A 20366-nucleotide genomic window follows, 5' to 3' on the forward strand; every position below is an offset into this window, starting at 1 on the left:
ACACCGCCCTGCCTGACTTGCCTGCTATTCAAGTCAGAGAGTTGACCAGCATTTGCATTCCTAGGAAACAGCACCTGCTCTGTTCTGTCCCAGACCGAGTGTGTCCCTCCAGATCACAGCCAAGATGCTCAGGAGGGGTCATAGCCACTGTTATCAATACCTTGGGTTTGACCTCTAGGTCATGGAAAACCAACCTGAAAGAGAAGAGCTATTTGTTTTTCCCACAGCCATGAAAACAAATGGAGAAAGCAAAGCCATATATCCCTAGATATTAAAGAGGTATGAATGGTATGTATGAATAAAAGTTGGGAAACAAAGCTCAGATGCATTCCATTCCTGGCCCAAATGCATTCCATACAAATAAATGGTAAAAATAAAATGAAAAATCCCATATCAGGCTTGGCCTGATGAAGGGTTGGGTAAAAGTAAAAACAGACTCAAAATTTATAAAATGATTTCACTTTTCAGTTAGTGCTTAGGCCTGGACCTTTACTCAAGCTTACTGAATGGAATCACTAACTTAAGACCAAAGAGAAACATGGGCAAAAATTTAGATAGTAGAAAATTTAGACAATAAATTTAGACACAATTCCCTGTCTAAATTTAGATAGCACTCAATTTAACAGAATTCTCCAATTCATGATACAAAGGACACAAAAGTAAGAGTATCTTGAATATGGTAAATATTCTATTTTCAGGCCCAGAGGATAGACAGAATCAAAGTCACTCTCTCCGGTGGCTTTTCTGCAAGTAAAACAACAGGTAGCTCCCACCTCTACCTCTGGGAATACTACTAAGGAAAGGAAATCTTCACTTAACCACTGAAGCTGGTCTTCTCGGAAGATAAACAGAAGCTGTTCCTCAAAGACTGGTTTACTGCACCGAGAGAGGGCTTAAAGCTCAAGAGGTGGTTTACAAGTTCCTAATAGGACTGGAAGTAGTACTCAGGAAGGGAGAAAGACCTTGAAGGAACTATGTCAAGTCTGGTTTTAAAATAAAGTCTACACAATTAAAAATAGACACACTGAACTGGCAGATTCCCACAGGGGAAGCACATTGAAGGCACTAAGAAAATACTGGCAGAACCACTCAGTCAGGGGCAACGCATGTCAGTGTTATCTTCGACCCATTCAGAAGCACAAGAGTGTCCTCCAAATTAATCTACAGAAGCACACCTACTACCTTAGGCACTGAGTGGATTCATATGCAACTTGTACATGCTCAGCTGGCCAGGTGTGGGCCTAATGGACAACTTCATGGATCTGGTTACTACTTTAAAAAGATAAAAGTAAATGCAAATATTTCTTCAGAATTTGTTTGGAAGGCTAAGGGAAGCATCTACTCGCCCAGTTTGATCTCAAGTAGCAAAATGATTTACCCAGGTAGAAAGAGATACCTATAATACTAAGAATTATGATGTATTTTTCCCTTGTATCAGGCCTCATGACCTCCTCCAAAGATGTGTGCCTACCTTTGCTGCAGCAGGCCAAGCTATAATTTGCATAGGGCTAAGAGGACTTTATTATATTCACCTCTTGTTAACATAAAAATTAACGTGCATGGGTAGTATCTGTTTTTTTTTTTTTTATTGATTCAATCAATACATCGGGAATTTAGCAGCAAGTTAATAGCAAGCAATTACAAAATATCCTATATTTCTATGCTTAAAATAAGTTGTCTTAACCAATCTATAGCAACCTAAAATCACAAGAACACATGTGAATGACTGAAGCACTTCTGTTATGCCTATGGCAAGTTTATTAGTAATTCCTAACAAAGTCTTCCTGTGCAAACTGCACATAATTATTTGGAACCTCCATGACCGTGCTTGGCTCTCATTTTCTACCATAAATAATTGTGCCTAAATAAAAGAATCTGAAGTGAAGCTGAGCAAGCGTGCCCACAGCCTTGCCTTGAGGGAATCTGCCCTTCCAAACAACTCTGAAAACATCTTGGGTTGGTTTCAGCTGCAGCCTCCCCCCATCACGCCTGCTGGTGGCTGTCCTTTAACATTGTGCTGCTTTGGAAACAACTGGCTTCAATTTTAAATTGGTACAAACACAGCAGGGCTCAGTGGAGGTAAAAGACTAAGTTCAGCATAGCACTGTCCTTTCCTCCCTCCAATCCCCTCATTTTGGCACTGGAAAGAGCAATTCTGTCTTTGTACTACCCAGCGTTGGAGGGAAGCTTAGAGTTTCTTTTTGGTTCTAGGCAGGGCAATAGATTTAGTAGTGATTTTGGTTGTCATTCCTTGGTTTGAAGTCACCTTGGGTTTCTCTGTTTCTCCCCTGAATCCAGTTGGAATGAGTCTGCTAGATGTGGAACTTGAAAACGTAGTGTCCAAGTTATCTACATTTTCTTTCGTTTTGGTCACAGTTAATGTCTGTACATAAGCAGTGGGCTAGAAATAAAAGAAATGGCCTGTATTAATTTTCAGACATGAAGCAATATACATCAATTCAAAGAAGCAAGGAACTGCAAGGTTGTGCAGTTTTTGCAAATTGGGGCTCTCTCTAGGCACCGGACACAAACTAGTCACAATGTAAAACTGCTATCAGCTGCCAAAGAAAGTTCCTTTAGCATCTTCAAGAAAACTGAATTGTTGAGAGTCTGGCGTAAAGAAAATTGTGGGCAAAATTTCGAATCTTCTGCCATGCTAAATGAAAAATCTGGTACTATTGGTACCGGGATGTCCACCTGTATACAGCTATACTCGTTTCATCTTTACAGATTTCTAGACAAACTCTGACACTGGTGTGGATTCCCTGACAAGCATGTCCTGATTACTCTAGCCTGGGTACAGAGAGCCTGGAGGTGCCCTCTCCCTACTTTCTATCTGTTCTCTGCATGATTCCAGGGACGGGTTTCTAAACCCAGTCACACCATTTAGCCAGGTCTACCGACTTCTTTGAGTCTCAGTGCCTCACTATTAAATAGGGAAAATGGCATTTCTGCACATTTACCACATGGCTTTATTATGACAATAAATGAAGGTGGTGGCCAGCAAATTACTGCATGAGTTTTAAAGCACAAAACAAGTAGAAAGGATTTTAATAGGCGACTGTATTTTCTCAGGTCACCTCACCCCACAGTAGGGAAGAAAGCGGTCTCTAGTCCTGCTGTCGTGAGGAAGCAGAGTCCATTTTGACCTTAGACCTATTTTAAAAGTGATCACTTCTAATTAAATGAAGCTGAACACAGAGTTCTGAAAGAGCAGAGCGCATCTCAGGAGACCTATGCAGGCGGGGGGGGGGGGGTGCTGGGGCGGAGGGACAGCCACAGCAAGCTCTTGTGTACACAGAATTACCTGGGAAAAGGCTCATCCGTTTAATACTGGCTAACATGAGTTAAAAGTCAGGTTAACAATTTTCAAAAAGTGTGAAAAGATTACATGTAACACAAAACAAATCTGGTGTTTCTTTGATCACACAGGCTCTTGTGATATAAGAGGCCACATTTTATACACAGTAGTAGGCAGCACTTAATGTATATTTTGTCCAATGAATAAATGATCTCCCAGGGTTGCAGCAAATTCATGTCACTTATGATTTTTGATACAAATATTTTAAGAAAAAATTTACCTGATATCCACTTATTAGAACTCTTATAATTAAGAGACAACTCTTAAATATGTGTCTCTTCAGAACATCACTCATATATGGCTTTACAATCCTGTATACTAATTCTTAAGCTGATAATTTTATACATTGAAAGATTAATTTATATAAATTTTGAAATGTGAAAAATTTCTTTTCTGTACAAATTTTTTTTCTCAAGAAAATTTCTAGCTTGCTTCTCTGAATTCTTTCAAGGAATAGAAAATATTCAGTAATATAGGATTGTATCCTTTCATTAAAAACTTCTTATAGGGTGTGGCCAACACTAATGTTCTAGTATCTGGCTAAAGATAAGTTGCTTTGTTTAGCACAGCATGGGCACCCAAGACATAAAATCTATCTTAGAAAATTCAATTCATAAAAATTTAATTCACTTGACATACAAACCCTATTATAAGGTGAATCTAAGTGTAACCCTCTCTTTTGACATTTCCACCTCTAGAGTTATCATCCAAGCAGTTGAGGAAATAATTTTTCAACACGTCCACTACAACTAATATTCTACAGAATAGGAATAGAAACACGGTCATTTTCTTTTTAATGTGATCATATTCATATCTGGTTTAATGTTTCCATTCCTTTTTACTGTTCCATTTGTTAATGTACTTGAGTCATTAACATGGACTCAGCAGTTGCAGTTACCAGGAAGAAATGCTCTGAAATAGTCTTTCTGGGTAGAATAAGTGAGGTAGATTTTTTTCCTTGAAAACATGAGGGAATCCGGATACGATACTTTGAGAAAATTCTTCTTGGATAAGATATTTTAAGAAAATTCTCAGAATTTTATGGCAAATGGGAGGAAAAAGGAAACTAAACCAAAATGTTTGATTGCTTCAGCATAGAAACGTAATATTTGTTTCATTTTTTTATACAAAAGCTGGGGTACAGGCCAGAGGTGCGGGAGGGTAAGAGGATTCACCGGAGACAGAGTGAGGAGCAGAACAGGCAGACGGACCAATGACACTGCTGAGGGGAGCAGCGGGCGAGACAGGAGAGGTCTGCCAAGCCAATCAATCTGGGTGGGAATCAATCTGGGTGGCCAGGAATCAAACCCATGCAGCAGAGGCTGTGGACAGCTTCACAGCGTTGCGCTCAACCTGCTGTGCCAGCGGGGAGGCCCCTGATCTATTTTTAAATAAGTAGTATGTTCCCATGATTTAATATTCAGAAAGTTCAAAATCTCCTTCTGGTCCCCTAGTTAGTTCAGTCCTGCTCTCCATCAAAGACAACCAATATTATGATTTATAGTGTATATTCCTGTGAATTTTTGCGCACCTTCAAGCAAATATTAGGTGGAACCAAATGGAATTAGTCATTATTTGTGCAAGTCAAAAACAGTCTAACCAAGGCAATTTCATATGACTCAATTTACATCCATACATGGATGTATCTTTTTCTACCATTTTTATACAAATGGCACCCCACTGTAAACTTTTTTTATACCTTGATTTTTTTTCACTAATGATCATCATGAAGATTTTTTTATGACAATACAGAGCGTCTTCAATTTGCGATGGGTTTATGTCCTGATAAACCCATCCTAAGTTGAAAATATCTTAAGTCAAAGTTGCCTTTTATGCACCTAACATCATACTTAGGCTAGCGTATCTTAAACATGCTCAGAACACTTATATTAGCCCAAAGTTGGGCTAAATGATCAAACAAAAAGTCTATGGATGTTCATGTTGCTATCTCATGTACTTCACCGAATGCTGTATTGCAAGTAAAAAACAGAATGTCCTATTTTAAAATTTGAAGTATGGTTTCTTCTGAATGTGTATGGCTTTACACCATTGTCAAGTAACACATCTATAAGTAGAACTATCATGAGTGGGGGTATTCTTGGTATTCTCTTGAATACCAATATCTTGAATACAGTATCATAATTTATTTAGCCAGTCTCTTCACAGAGGGCATTGAGATTATTTCCAATCTTTTATTCACACAAATACGATGTTCTGAATAATCTTGAACTTGTGTCATTTTGTACACATGTAAGTATATCTATCTACAGGATATATATTTTAGAAGTGGAACTCTGGGGTGAAATAGGTATATAAATTTGTAATTTTGAGATACTACCATTTTGCCTTCTATTGCAGTTGTACTAACTTATACAAAAAAGATAGTTTCCTTCTTTCTTTCTCAATTTGGTAATTGATACATGTTAAAATTAATATGGTCAACCATATTTTAATTGTGTTCCAAATTTGGCCTAAAATTGGCTGCACTGAAACAAATCACACTGCTTGTTTCTTCACTTCCTAGTAACTTCAATGCAAATCTATTTATCCTTATGTAAATCTTATTGCAAACACAGATACTTCTGTATATTTGTGTATACCTTGTAAAATATTGTGTGTGTGTGTGTGTGTGTGTGCACTTCAGCATTTCTGTTTGCTAATTTACAGTTGCATTACGTTTAGGATGCCATTTTTAGAAATCAGAATCATAAGAGATTTCCTAAAGCCTCTGCATCTCCCCTCTTAAATATCTCAGTGAAACTGTTCTCCAGTGCTAACAGAATCTGAATATAAGCTGGCCCTCATGGTGGCCAAAGAATCAAGTCTCTTGCCTCCTTGGAACTCAAATGGTCAAGGTAAATTCCAGCTTCCAGGCTTTTCTCTAGGAACATGAACAAATCTTAATTTTTCAGGGATTTCTTTTGTAGATTATACACTAAGTTTTAGGTTTCTGCTGCTTCTTTCATAGCTCATGGGATTCCTCTGGGATCTATGTTATCACTGGTGCAATTTTACAGTTTTGTAAGTAATAGGACAGAGAAATGAAAAATGAAATTGCCAAGGCTATAGGAGTTACTAAGATCTTCTAGGTCATGAAAGGCAAATAGAAGACGATGAGCTCCCGTAAGGTTGTACAAAGGGAGAGAAAGATGACAGAAAAATCTTAACATTCAGTTCTAGAGGGAGTCTAAATGATCAATATGACTCCGTTGGCCATTCTTTTCACTCCAAGAGAGGATCTACAAATCATTGTAGACTGTTCTCTGAAGATACTGGCATAATGTACAATGAACATGAAAATCTTAGAAAGCGTCTCAGAAATCCAAGAAAAATATTCTATTCCTTATATGAAATCACGAAGAATTCACACCTCAAACATTGCAACCAGTTTAAATAGACTGGTTAAAAAGACCAGAGAAGGATTGAAGACTTACTACTAATATGATTAATGGGTGAAGGTTTCTTCATAAAAAAGTTCTTCAGTATAAAAATGAGATGATATACACATAAATAGACATAATCACAATCTATAAAATGAAGGGGAGATGTTGGCACTGTGTAGCTAGTTGGCACCTTTAAAGGCTGCTGCCAGGATGGTTACACCAGAGGCTGCCCTAAGCATCATTTCCGTTGTTCCTCATCTTTGACAGACTCTTGCCATTTAGGACTCTTGAAGAACAGTCAGTCCTACTGCAGGCAGAATGATAGAAAAGATGACCTTACAAGGTCCCCTCCAGTTCCACCTTTTTTGTAATTCAGCACCCTTGGCTGATTTCTCCAGCTCGTATTATTAATCTTGAAAAGGAAGCTCCATGTGTGCAAAGGGAGATATGTAACAAGAAAATTGGGCTAAATATACATATTTCATAATTCACTGGCATAACTTTAACCTGACGAACTCATCTGGTGATAATGGATGCAAAACCTGTAAGCTCTAGGCATATTCCTGCAAGTTAATACCAGAGCATGATTACTAGAAACTGTTACCATTTCTCTGAATTTTAAGAAAAATACATGCTATTTAAGTAAAGTGGTTTATCACCATAGCAACCATTTCTAGAGTCACACATTAAAATTATAGGCCTGCACAAGGTCCAAGTGACAGAACATTCTGATACAAGTTTTCAGCTAGTTTTGCTTACAATGGCTACCCACTGTCTCTCGCATTCCTGTGGTTTTCTGAAGGAGGAAGGGAGGGAAAGAAAGGAAAAGAAGAGGAGAAATTCACTTCAAAACATATAGCCTTCTTTTATAAGCCTAAAAAGCTGGGCCTAATAGAGAGTTAATGAAAATAAAATATGACCTGCAAATGTGAAAGACACAAGTATCTCTAATTTCTTTTTAATTAAGTATAACTACAGAACGTACAAATCTCAAATGTACAATTTGATGAGTTTTGACAATGAACAGACCTGTATAACCAATCCAGAAATAAAGTTTCTTCAAGCTACATTCCCACCAATTCCCTTCCATCCTATGGCCACAAGTGTTCTGATTATTTTCAACATAAATTAGTTTTGACTTTTCTAAAATTTCATATAAGTGTGTTTGCTTCTTTTGCTTAACATGCTTTTTATTGCAATTTCTGAGATAATAAGAATTTGTCATTATTTGTAACATGTTTTTGGGATTTACCATGTATTATAGTTCATTCCTTTTACTGCTAACTAGTATTCCATTATATGGATATACCACAGTTTGTTTATTAATTATCCTAATAATGAATATTTGGGTTGTTTCCAGTTTGGGGGATCGCTCTCTGTAAAGCTTCTATAAACATATTCTACAAAATCTTTTTTGAAGTTAAATTTGGGATTGCTGGGTAAATGATTTTGTATGCTTAGATTTATGTCACTGCCTACCCATGTTCTTAAAAAAATAGCACTTTACATTCCCACTGTAATGTAAGAAAATTCCAGTTGCTACAATATCTGTCAAACTTTGGACTTGCCAGTCTTTTAAAATGTTGGCTATTGGGCCTCCCCGGTGGCGCAGCGGTTGAGCGCTGGGTTGTGAAGCTGCCCGCAGCCTCTGCAGCGCCAGTTCGATCCCCGGCCACTGGGCGAGGGTCCCACATGGTGTGCAGACCTCTCCTGCCACCCACTGCTCCCCTCAGCAGAGTACTTCATCTGTCTGCCTGATCTGCTCTCCCCTCCGGCTCTGGTGAATTCTCTCACCCTCCCGTGCTTCTGACTGAACCCAGTGCTTGTATAAATAAATCTTTAAAAAAAACAAAAACTTAAAATGTTGGCTATTACAGAAATTATGTAGTGATTGTGGCTTTTCCTGTTATCATTGTATTTTCTGATGACTAATGATTTTACATATGTTTTCATGTTGATCAGCTACTGTATATCTTTCTATCTGAAATGTCTTTTCAAGTCTTATGCCTATTTTTCAAACTGCATTGCCTTATTGAGTTGTAGGAATTATCTCTATATTCTGAATACAAGTCCTTTGTCAGATATATTTTTTGCAAATATTTTTTCCTGTCTGTGGCTTGACTAGCCCTTTTCTTAATATGTTTTGGATTAGCAAATGTATTTACTTTTGATGAAGCCCATTGTATCTATTTTTAAAAGTGCTTGCTGTGTTCTAAGTGTAAAGGAGTAAAATTGTGCCTCTCCAAAACATGTCTTTGACAAGAAGTTTATTTCATAGGTAGAAATTGCTTTTGATGTTTATAGCTAAACTCTCTGTAAGGCCTATTCCAAAAAGACCTAATCTCCTTATCTGTTTTCAATGGAGAAGGCACAAGTACCTTTGTTTTCTCTGGAGAACACCTTACTAACATCCCCTTTCCCCCCCAACCTCCCTTGTCCTAGCTAGCCATTTAAGACCGCATATGAAGTCACCTGGGTTAGTTATTCAGTCATCCTGGGTCTCACTCATGCATACAGGAGGTATATATGTTATTATTAAACTTTGTTTTTAATTTTTTTCTTTTAACAATCTGTCTGATGCTTGCTCGATTATTTGCCAGTCTAGAAGAATACAAAGGAGTATGGGAAGATTTCCTTTGCAATCTTACATAAGAAATCTTTGATTATACTCTCAGGTTGAAAGATATTCTCTAAGTTTTTTCTGTAGAAGCTTTATAGTTTACCTTTTAAAGTTAGAGTGCTATAGGGGGGAAATAGGATTAACCTAGGTTGTGAGTCCTCATGTATAACTTGAGAACATAGGACAAGACTCCAAAACAGATATGCAAAGAGAAATTTAAATAAAGGCTTATTTATAAGGTGGGAGGTGGGGGGTGAGAGAGAGAGAGAGAGAGAGAGACAGAGACAGAGACAGAGATTGAGATTAACTGGCCAGTACATGATTTGACGACATCTGTCCTCCCAGTGCTACTGGTCATCCGAGGAAAGACCAGGATGTAAGCCAAAGCCAGAAAAGCAATAACGCAGGCATGCACATGTTCAGTCTTTTAAGTCTAACATGACTGCTCAGCTCCAACTCTAGCTCCCAGAAGAACCACCTTTGCTTCTGGAAGTTAGGATGGCGGCATGCTGGGTGATCTTGGTGGTGTGGAGATGTAGAGTCCAGAAAGCTCCACCTTCACTACAATTCTTCACTGTACCTCTGACAGGTTTATTAACAATTTTTGTCCACAATTGAAGTTACGAGGTCAAAGTTAATTTTTCCCCATATAGATATCCTATTATTCTAGCACTGCTTAATAAAAAAAGCCATTGAATGGCTTTGAAATCTGTGTCAAAAATGAATTCATTGCATAAGTGTGTTTCTATTTCTAGATTCTCAATTTTGTCTCATCAATCTGTTTATTCTTACAATACCCCATTATATTGATTATTGTAGTTATATAATAAGTCTTCAAATCAGATCATATAAGTGCTCCAATTTTGTTCCTTTCAGGTTATTTTGATTGTTTGAGGTCTTATGCATTTCCAGATAAATTTTAGAATCATTTTGCCAATTTCCAACAGAAAAGCAAAAGTCCTAAATTTCAGTTGGGGCTGTTTGAAAGTTGTAATTCAATTTGGTGGACAATTGATATCTTTTAAAAAAAAAAAAAGATTTTATGTATGCATTCAAGAACTAGGGCGTAGGCCAAAGGTGGGGGGGGGGGAGGTAAGAGGATTCACCAGAGACAGAGTGGAGAGCAGAACAGGTAGATCTATTGAAATACACTGCTAAGGTGAGCAGTGGGCGAGATAGGAGAGTTCTGCTGCACCATGTGGGTTAGCTCCCTGACCAGGGATCGAACTCTTGCTGTAGTAGTTGCCAATAGCTTCATTGTGCTGAAATTTAACCCCTTGTGCCACGAGGGAGGCCCCACAATTTACATCTTAACAATATCAAATCTTTTGTTTCAGGAATCTGGTATAGCTCTCCACATATTTAGTCTTCTTCATTTTTCACTCAGCCATGTTTTGTGGGTTTTAGTATAAATATTTTACACATATTGTATTAGATTTGTCACTGAGTATTTATGCTAATTTGAAATGGTATTATAAATTTTATTTTTTAATTCATTGCTAATATATAAAAAATAACAGGCTTTTATAGATAGATCTTATATCCTACAATCCGTTTAGTTCACTTTTTATAAATTCCTTCAGATTTTCTACATGTACAATCATGTCATCTGCAAATATAGATTTACTTTCTTTCCAGTCTAATAAATTATATTTCTTTTGCTTGCCTTGTTTTATTAGCTGAGACTTCTAGTCCGTATTGAAGAAAAGTGGAAAGGACATCCTTGTCTTTCTCCTGTCTTCAATGGGAAAGTTTTCAATGTTTCACCATTACAAATGATATTAGATTTAGAGGGTTTTTCAAATTCCTTAATATGTAAAAGAAGTTCCCATAGCTTCTTAGTCTGCTAAGGGTTTTTCTTATGTTTGAGTGTTGAACTTTATCAAATGTACTTTTCAAAAATACTGAAATAGTTATGTGGCTGTTCCCCTTTGCCTATTAATGCAGAGAATTACATTGGTTGATTCTGGAAGTTAATTAGAGTGCAAACTTACATTTCCAGAATACACCACACACTTGATCATGATTATCATTTTTACATATTTATGGATTCACTTTCTTAATATCAACTTTAAAGATTACAGAACATAGAGTATACCTGAAGACAGGTTAATGGAAAGTAATTCAATTTCAAGAACAGAATGCAAAAAATTAATATCAGCTCTTCTGCATACCTGTGCCTCTCTTTTTCCCTTTTCCTAGTAAACCTGTCCTTTTAAAGTATAAAGAAAAGAAAAAAATGAACAGTCTCAGGGATCTACAGAACAATATCAAATTGTAAAGCATGTGAGTAGAGTGTTAGAAAAAACAATGACAAATTTCCCAAAATTGACAGAAGACACAAATTTATATGTTCAAGAAATTTGGGAAACAGGATAAATATGAATAACATGCATAGCAATGTCACTAACAAACTGCTGAAAAAATAGAGAGAAAAATGACACTCTGTAAACAGAGAAAATATCCTTCAAAAATAAAGACATTTTCAGATAAAAGAAAACTAAGCAGATTAATCATTAGCAGATATGAAATAAAAGAAATCCCATAAAAATTTATCAGGCTCAAGGAAAATGATATCATATAGAAATTTGGATTTTCACAAAAAGAAAAAAAAAGAAGAGCACTAGAAATCATAACTATTTGAACAAATATAAAAGACTTTTTTCTACTTAATTCCTTGGAAATACATGTGACTATATTAAATTTGTAAGACTGTTTACTAGGATTGATACTTACATAGTTATGACACAGATGTGAAAATTATAGCATAAAGGCAGGATAAAAAATGAATGGCCCCAAATTCACACATTTGGAATTGAAGCAACAGTTATTATAACCTTACCCAATGAGTTGGTTCTCCATAGGGAACAGGATCTATATTGCAAATCCTAACAACTACAGTCCCTAAGGGGAACTGCACAAAAGCCAGACTTCAGAGATGTAGGGGAATGATTTGAAAGTTTCCACTAATACACCTCCCCTTCAATTATGGGAGTCTTGGTAGGCTGAACCTAAGCCTTATACAGGAGGTTCTAGTGGTGACAGAAATAGGAACAAAAGTCTTGTTGTTAAGACTATAAATCCAAACAAGTAACTAGCATTACAAATAGCATTAGATCAAAGAACAACAGGTTAAGATCAATATTAACACAATTAATTATTTGTATCTGTATTGTTGGATATTACTGTGATTGTACTACTATGTTTGGGTGGTCCCCAAACAAACCTGCACCAAGCACCACCACCACCCCACTCCCAGTTTCCATGGTTCATTAGGAGAACTCATTGACCTCCACATGTAGTTGTATTCATTGTATGATTTAATAAAATAAAAGAATGCAAAGCAAAGAGAAAAGGTACTTCAGGCAAAATCCAAGGGAAACTAAGTACAATTTCAAAGTATACTCCCAAAAGTCACATAAGATACACTTAGTTACCCCAGCTAAGAGTTGTAACAATACATGAGAAATGTTGCCAATCAGGGAAGCTTTACAAACTTAGCACCCACAATTTGTATTGACAATTGGTCAAACAGGTAGCCTAGCACTTACCAAAATACCAGATTCCCCAAGGAAAGCAAGCATTCGATATAAACCTTTTTGTTTACACAAATAGTTAAATTGTAATGAGATATCCTTATTAATTAATGGTAACAATTGTCCCAAAATCTAAGTTGCCTGAACCCAGTCAGGGGCCTTTTCAACCTTGCAAACAGGCCTTTTCAAGGATAGTACAATAGTTTCGGCTTGTTATGTTAACTTTTTTGTATAATTACATGAAAACAACCATAAAACCCTCAGTATCTTGCAACAATAAATGTTATTTTTTCCTCAATTAGCTGTAGGACTTGACTATGCCAGGCTAAACTTGAAGTTTTGTATTGGGTTCAAGTCAATACCTCAACTCTTCAAAATTCCAGGAACTATGGCTCTCTGCAGGTATGTTCTCATGACAAGTTGCAGAAATATAAGACAGCAAGTTAAATCTACAACCTCTTGAAAGGCCTCTGCTTATATCGCATATTTAACAATCAAAGTAAGCTGAGAGCAACATTAGTGGGGCAAGGTAATATCCTTCATCTATTTATAACTGCAAAGCTACATGGTCAAGAATATGACTGTAAAAATTATTTACAGAGAGGCATTAAAGAAGCAGGAAAAATAATCCAATGTACCATGTTCCCTGGTACCTCACCAAACTCAGAGGCAAATGAAGATGCATTTGAAAATGACATTTCTTAGTTTTTTTCATTAATTTATTCCTAAACCTATACACAAAGAAGCCTTCAAGCAGGCAAGAAAAAAAAATATGCAATTTTAGCAATATTCTGTAATAGTTCTTTAACAATATTATAATACAAATAATAATAGCTAACATTAATGAGTGCTTACCATTTGTAGAGTGTCACATGTATGATTTCATGTATTCATTGGTAGATGTCATTATTATTCCCATTTTATAGGGGAGAAAACAGAGACCTAAAACTTGCCCAAAGTCATAAAGCTTGTAGGGGATGAAACCAGAATTTGAATCCACACAGTATGGGTCCACAGCTTGTGCAAACATTATGTTTTTTTTTTTAAGATTTATTTATTTGTTTATAGAAGCACTGGGTACAGTCAGAAACGCAGAAGAGAATTCACCAGAGCGGGGAACAGAACAGGCAGACCGACGAAATGCACTGCTGAGGGGAGCAGCAGGCGGCAGGAGAGGTCTGCGTGCCATGTGGGACCCTCGCCCAGTGGCTGGGGATTGAACTGGCACTGCAGAGGCTGCGGGTAGCTTTGCAGCCCAGCGCTCAACTGCTGCGCCACTGGGGAGGCTCCATTATGATATTTTAAATACAGTGCTTGGGCCCATATGCCAGAGTATAATAATTCATTACTGGAGTGCAACAGTGTGCCAAGACTGTGGAAGCACTGACAAATTTGCATATAATTCACATGGTCTCAGAAAGCTAATATTTCATTTCTTAAGAAAAGAAAATGTTATCATCTTCAACTGAAATACAAAGAAAACCTGGCATTTTCCTCATAGAAACAAATCAACATAACTCTAGTTAAACTGTTTCATTTCAATGTTAAATTCAAACATTATATTTGGAAAAACTGCAACATAAATATTTTATTGATCAAAATAGCATTTCAAGATTTCTAAGTCACCTTGCCTTTATAATGTCTAGCCTAAAATACCTGCTATATGTACCATCTCTTGTGATTTTGTAAGACCATATTTTTGGTCAAGAAAATAATCACAAAAATCTTCAACTTTCACTAAGCATATTCAAGACTGTGTTCAAAAATATAATTTAAGTTTGGAATGGGCCAAGCAGGTATCTCAGGTGGGTAAGGAGAGCCTCAGGCTCCTTGTAGGCCCCAAAAGCAGCAGAGCAGAAATGGCAAACAACCCCACTGCTGCAGGTCCTGGAAGATCCTCTATGAACCCCACAACAGGACCTGAAAGTCTTTTGTACTCCTATATGCAAATCATGAACTAGAAGAGAAAGAAATTAAGAAAACAATCCCATTTACAGTAGCGTCAAAAAGTTAAGTACCTAGGAGTAAACCTAACAAAAGAGGTTATTCATTAAATTAGAAGAATTAACATTGTTAAAATGTCCATCTCACTCAAAATAATATATAGATTCAATGCAATCCCGATCAAAGTTTTGCTGAAATTCTTCAAGGAAATAGAGTAAACATCACTGAACTTTATATGGAACCATAAAAGACCATGAATAGTCAATGCAATCTTGATAAAAAAAAAGAGGAATTAAGGTATTATGTGCCCTAACTACAAACTATACTACAAAATTACAGTAATCAGAACAGTATGGCACTAGACTAAAAACAGACACACAGACCAACAGGATAGAATTGAGAGCCCAGAAATAAATCCTCACTAATATGAATAGTTCGTTTACAACAAAGGAGCCAAGAGCACACAATGAAGAAAGAAAAGTCTCTTCAACAAATGGTACTGGGAAAAGTGGAGCCACAAATAGAAAAAAAGTGAAACTAGATCATCCTCTCACACCAAACACAAAAATCAATTCAAAATAGATTAAAGACTTGAATGTAAGACTAGATACCACAAAATACAAAGAGGAAATGTAGCAAAACACTCCATGACATTGGCTTCAGTGTCATCTTTGGGGACTCAAATACAATGGTAACAAAAACGAAAGGAAAAATAAACAAATGGCACTACATTGAAGTAAAAAGCTTCTGTACAACAAAAGAAACTATCATTAAACAAAAAGACATCCTACTGAATGGAAGAAAGCATTTGCACATCATACATCCAACAAGGAGTTAATATCCAAGATCTACAAAGAACTCATACAACTCAATAAAAAGAAAACAAAGAAACCAATATTAACAAAATGGGCAGGGCCTCCCCAGTGGTGCAGTGGTTGAACACTGGGTTGCAAAGCTGCCTGTAGCCTCTTTAGCACCGGTTTGATTGCCAGCTGCCAAGCGAGGGTCCCACATGGCGCGCAGACCTCTCCTGCCGCGCCCACTGCTCCCCTCAGCAGTGTACTTTGTCAGTCTGCCTGTTCTGCTCTCCGCTCTGGCTCTGGTGAATTCTCTCACCCTCCTGCGCTTCTGACTGTACCCAGTGCTTGCATAAATAAATAAACAAATCTTTAAAAAAAAAAAAAAAGAATATAAGCCCTTATTTAAAAAAAAAAAAATGGGCAGAGGAGTTAAATAGGCATTTCTCCAAAGAGGACATAAAGATGGCCAACAGGCATATGAAAAAATGTTCAGCATCAAACATCATCAGAGAAATGCAAGTCAAAACCATGATGAGATAACACCTCACTCCCATGAGAACTGCCCTATCAAAAAACCCAGAAGCAATAAATGCAGGTGAGGGTATGGTGCAAGGGAACTTTGGTATGCTGTTGGTAGCAATGTAGATTGGTCCAGCCACTATGGAAAATTGTATGGAGATTTCTCAAACTACTAAAAACAGATATTACCATATGACCCAGCAACTGAGGAGTATCTCTGTTATGGAGCAAGAATTCCGCAATGCAAATATACTTATATAACATCCAAAGTTTCTAGTTCCTCCCTCCAAATTTATGTGGAAGTGCATTCTAATTACAGATATTCATTTCTCTTCAATTGTTTTCTGAGTTTTATAAATAATGAAAGTATTGTACTACTATCAGAAATCATGGAGGTCCTAATGTTAGAAGGTGTGCTATTGCAACAAGCACCAGCCTGCTAAGTGTCTCATTTGAAGATGAGTATATGCTATTGATGGAGTCTTGAGTCTATTTGATAGAATAAATTAAGAACCCATTTTAGGGACTTAAGAGAATTACTAAAACAAAACACTATCTAGACGTGTTCAGCCTATAAAACTCAAGATATACATGAGTGAACATTACTATCCTCAAATAACACAATTACTTAAAATAGGCTAAAAGTTGGAAATGAAAAGAAAAAAAAAAGAACATTGCAAATACCAACTAATTAAAAACAAGTTTGAAAAAGTGTGGTGTGATACCTCAGTCCACGCGTGAATGATGAAACATATACTGTACTTTCACATGAACTTCAGAGCATTTGGTATTAAGGGACAGTTATTCAGGGAAAGAGGAAAGTGCTTAGTTCAAGTGTCTTTAGTGTTGTTTTTATTGGATTCTCATTTTTTCTCCTAGTTTTCCAAGAGCTTGTCACTTATCTAAAAAGGGTGATTATCCCAGCATTTGAAAATACAATATCAGGAGCTCTAAGTAGATTTATGAGATTCTCCAAAAGAGTACAATGATACAGTGGAAAGTAGGACTGCTGGGAGATTTCCATTTAAATTAAAGTCAAACCTCAAATATTTTAATGGAGAAAGAATCATACACATTTCCTTAACTTAGTAGATATAAATTATTTATATTATCACATCAATTTGTCCATATAGTCTAATTTTAACAAACAAAATTTCTCCCATGGGAAATATTTCACTGTTCATAGAGTAATTTCAATAAAATTAAAATTTCACGCTTAAGAACATTAATTATGATAAAAATCCTGTGTGGATTCAAGAGTAAATGGCCAACCCTATTTTCAGTTATTACTTTAGAACTTTATACTCCACTATTTTCTGTTAATGAAAATTTGAAAGAAAAAAATTAACATAAACTCAACTTCAATACAATTAACAAAGTAATATATGTTTTTAAACTTTCATGAAAAAATATTTTAAATGTATGAGAAATCATTTACTTAAGGGTTTTAAAGCCTTTTTTTAGAAAAATTCCCAAACAAGATGAGGTATTCCTTCCATTATGTCATAGCTAAAACCTAAGCATGGGAAAGTTTCTTAGAGAACATACAGTGACAATTCCTACCCATTGGCAGGAGTTCCTGCTATAGCATTTATAATGAGTAGCTTTCCACAGTCTACTTGAACACTTCTGGGATTGGGAGGTGGCATTTACTACCCACAGTCGAGCCTAATCTACAGCAGGGGAGTGCTCATTGTGATAAAGTTCCTCCTACTGATGAGCAGAAATCTATATTTTTATTATCTCAACCCAGTGGATACAGTTCTGGCACCTATAAACACCTCAAATTCCAATTCTTCTTTGCCCTAATTGGAAGTAGCAAATCCCATCATTGTGACTACAGGGGAGGGAGAGAAGTGTGACAGAGCAATGGACAAGGAGATGGAAGACCAAAACATTTGGTTCACATGGTCGTTTCATGTGAGTCAGTGACAAACATAATTCAAGACTAGAAAAGAAAATGTGCATGCATGCATGTATATGTATTTTTAATACATAAGTACATGTATGTGTGCAAAATGTATGTATATGTGTGTGTACTTATGCACGTATGGTATATGAATGTGCATTGTGTGTGCATATTGATGTGTGTGTATAAAATGGCAGGATTAACTTTCTCTGTCTTTATCTCTAAGCCTCAAAAGTTGCAAAAAGTAGCAACACATCACAAAGGGAAGTACGGGCAGCCCAGATACTCAATTAAAGAACTAAAATATGTTCATTAGATTTTAAGGCAAGAAAGAGAGCAAACACATAGGAAACTAGAACCAAAAGAATAAAAGGGTTTGAGTAAATTCTCAGGATAGTTGGTTAACAGAATACAATCTAGAATTAAACAAAATGTTGCTAAATTTTATTCACCAAAAAGAATAAAACTATATACATATCTAATAAGGCAAAATGATAAGCCTATATAGTTTGTTATAAAATTAGAAACAAATAACTGGATAATATAATTAGTCTTTTTCTAATAAATTCATAAGCCCATTCCAAACTGTATAGCCTGGTAAACTACAAAAATTATTAATTTTGATCCATGGACCAAACCTGGTACAAAACCTACTTTTGTAAATAAATGAAAGGCCATGCTCATTCATTTGTTGTCTATGGTTATTTTCACACTTTGGCATCAGAGTTGTGAAGTTGTGACAGAGAGTATTTAGGCCCACAAAGTCTAAAACATTTACTAAGTGTTCCTTAGTAAATTTCAGAAAAATTTGTAGATCCCTGTACTATATAATTACAACTCTTAAACGTGGAAGTGACATTGTTAAATTGTGAATTCTGAGAAAGACTTTACTTGCTTTATCATGCAGGTTCTTTGCAAACAGACCACAAAAAGGAGAACTGCAAAAAAAAAAAAAAAGTCCCAAAAGCTTTGAGGGTATTTTATATTTTAGCGAAATAATCAACTCTTCCTTCTGTTGGTTTTACTTGTTATTCCTACCTGTTTTTCCTCCCCTTCCTCTGAAGTAGCGCTGAATGGGACCTCTTTGCTGAGTTGGTAACCTTTCAACTTTTCTTGAATGGACCAGCTGCAGCTCTTTTGATCTGTTGTACATTCCTCGTCACTTTCTGGGTTATTTTTCCATTCTTTCATCATTTCTAACACATTAGTTCTTGCTGAAGAAAGTGTTTTCCCCTATTATTAACAACAAAAATTGAAAATATATCTTTTAGTAATATATTCCTCTAAGTTCAGTAAGTCACATGACAAATTATATCCTGTTAAATAAATAGCAAAACTTCTGAAGCTGTGGAGCATATTCCTGGTGCTGATATGATTCACACTTCTTGACTAATATCATTTACAACAAGTCAAAGTTTAGGGGGAAGTATCAAGGTTTGAAAGAATAATTTGGTATGCTTGTGAAAAGAAACTTGATAGAGCATTTCCCTGGAATCCAAAGACCCCCCCTTTATAGAGTTATACTTAGAAAACTAGTAGGGAAGCTGAAGAATGAAAGAAGTTGCCCCAAATGGGTACAACATTAAAGGCAAGCCTATATAACATTAAAATATCTAGGTTTAAAAAATCTAAATTTAGTTGATTGTTAAGTGCTGTGCCCCAGAATACACATGTTTGATTTGATGGCCCTTAGTTGACTAGAAGATTTAGATATAATGTGGCCATTCAATTATAATGGATTCAATATAGTCTGTTGTTAAATTCAGATATACTAGAAATTACAAAAATCGACCATTTTATATTAGCTATATTTTCTCAAAAATAATGTTCCATTTAATATGCCAACAAATAACTACATGAACGCAGCCTCAAATGGCTCCTTTTAGACTGCACATAACTTAAATATTTCATTCCAATTCAGACAGCAGAGTTTGGCTGAGAAATAAGAATCACATTTAGATTAAAATGGCAGTTCAGATATAGGTACAGATATGGAGAGAATTTAAATTAATTTGGTGTGTGGGTGAAGTATTAAGCATCAGTGACAGAATACTATGCACGGTACTTTAAGAGCAACCACTTAAATTCGCTGCTGAGAATTTATAGAGTTTAATATATTCATGGTTAAAGACACAAACACGCAAGTATGAAGTGGTAATAACTAAATGAAGATCATCGTGCTATTATTTGTCTTTGATTCTCCTATTTCATTCTATATCAGAGAAGATCTTATATTCTAGTCCAGCAAGATGGTGGCAGTGAAGACCTCCAGCTTGCCTCCTCTACAGTGCACA

The 20366-nt window shown here is 36.2% G+C and overlaps 1 protein-coding gene across 1 annotated transcript in view; it reads right to left on the reverse strand.

The window, feature by feature from the left end:
• Positions 1-2188: 2188 nt before the first annotated feature.
• The window catches only part of STK33 (serine/threonine kinase 33), a gene marked incomplete at its 3' end in the record, with an annotated part of 61434 nt that continues 43256 nt past the window's right edge, over positions 2189-20366 (reverse strand). Inside the window, exons 11-12 of the mRNA XM_084238219.1 lie at positions 19111-19305; positions 2189-2401 (exon numbers count right to left, since the gene is read on the reverse strand). Coding sequence (XP_084094345.1) covers positions 2189-2401; positions 19111-19305 — 408 coding nt within the window. The remainder of the gene's footprint in view (positions 2402-19110; positions 19306-20366) is intronic.

The sequence above is a fragment of the Talpa europaea genome (genome assembly GCF_964194135.1).
Source record: "Talpa europaea genome assembly, chromosome: 1".
In the NCBI taxonomy this organism is placed as follows: domain Eukaryota; kingdom Metazoa; phylum Chordata; class Mammalia; order Eulipotyphla; family Talpidae; genus Talpa; species Talpa europaea.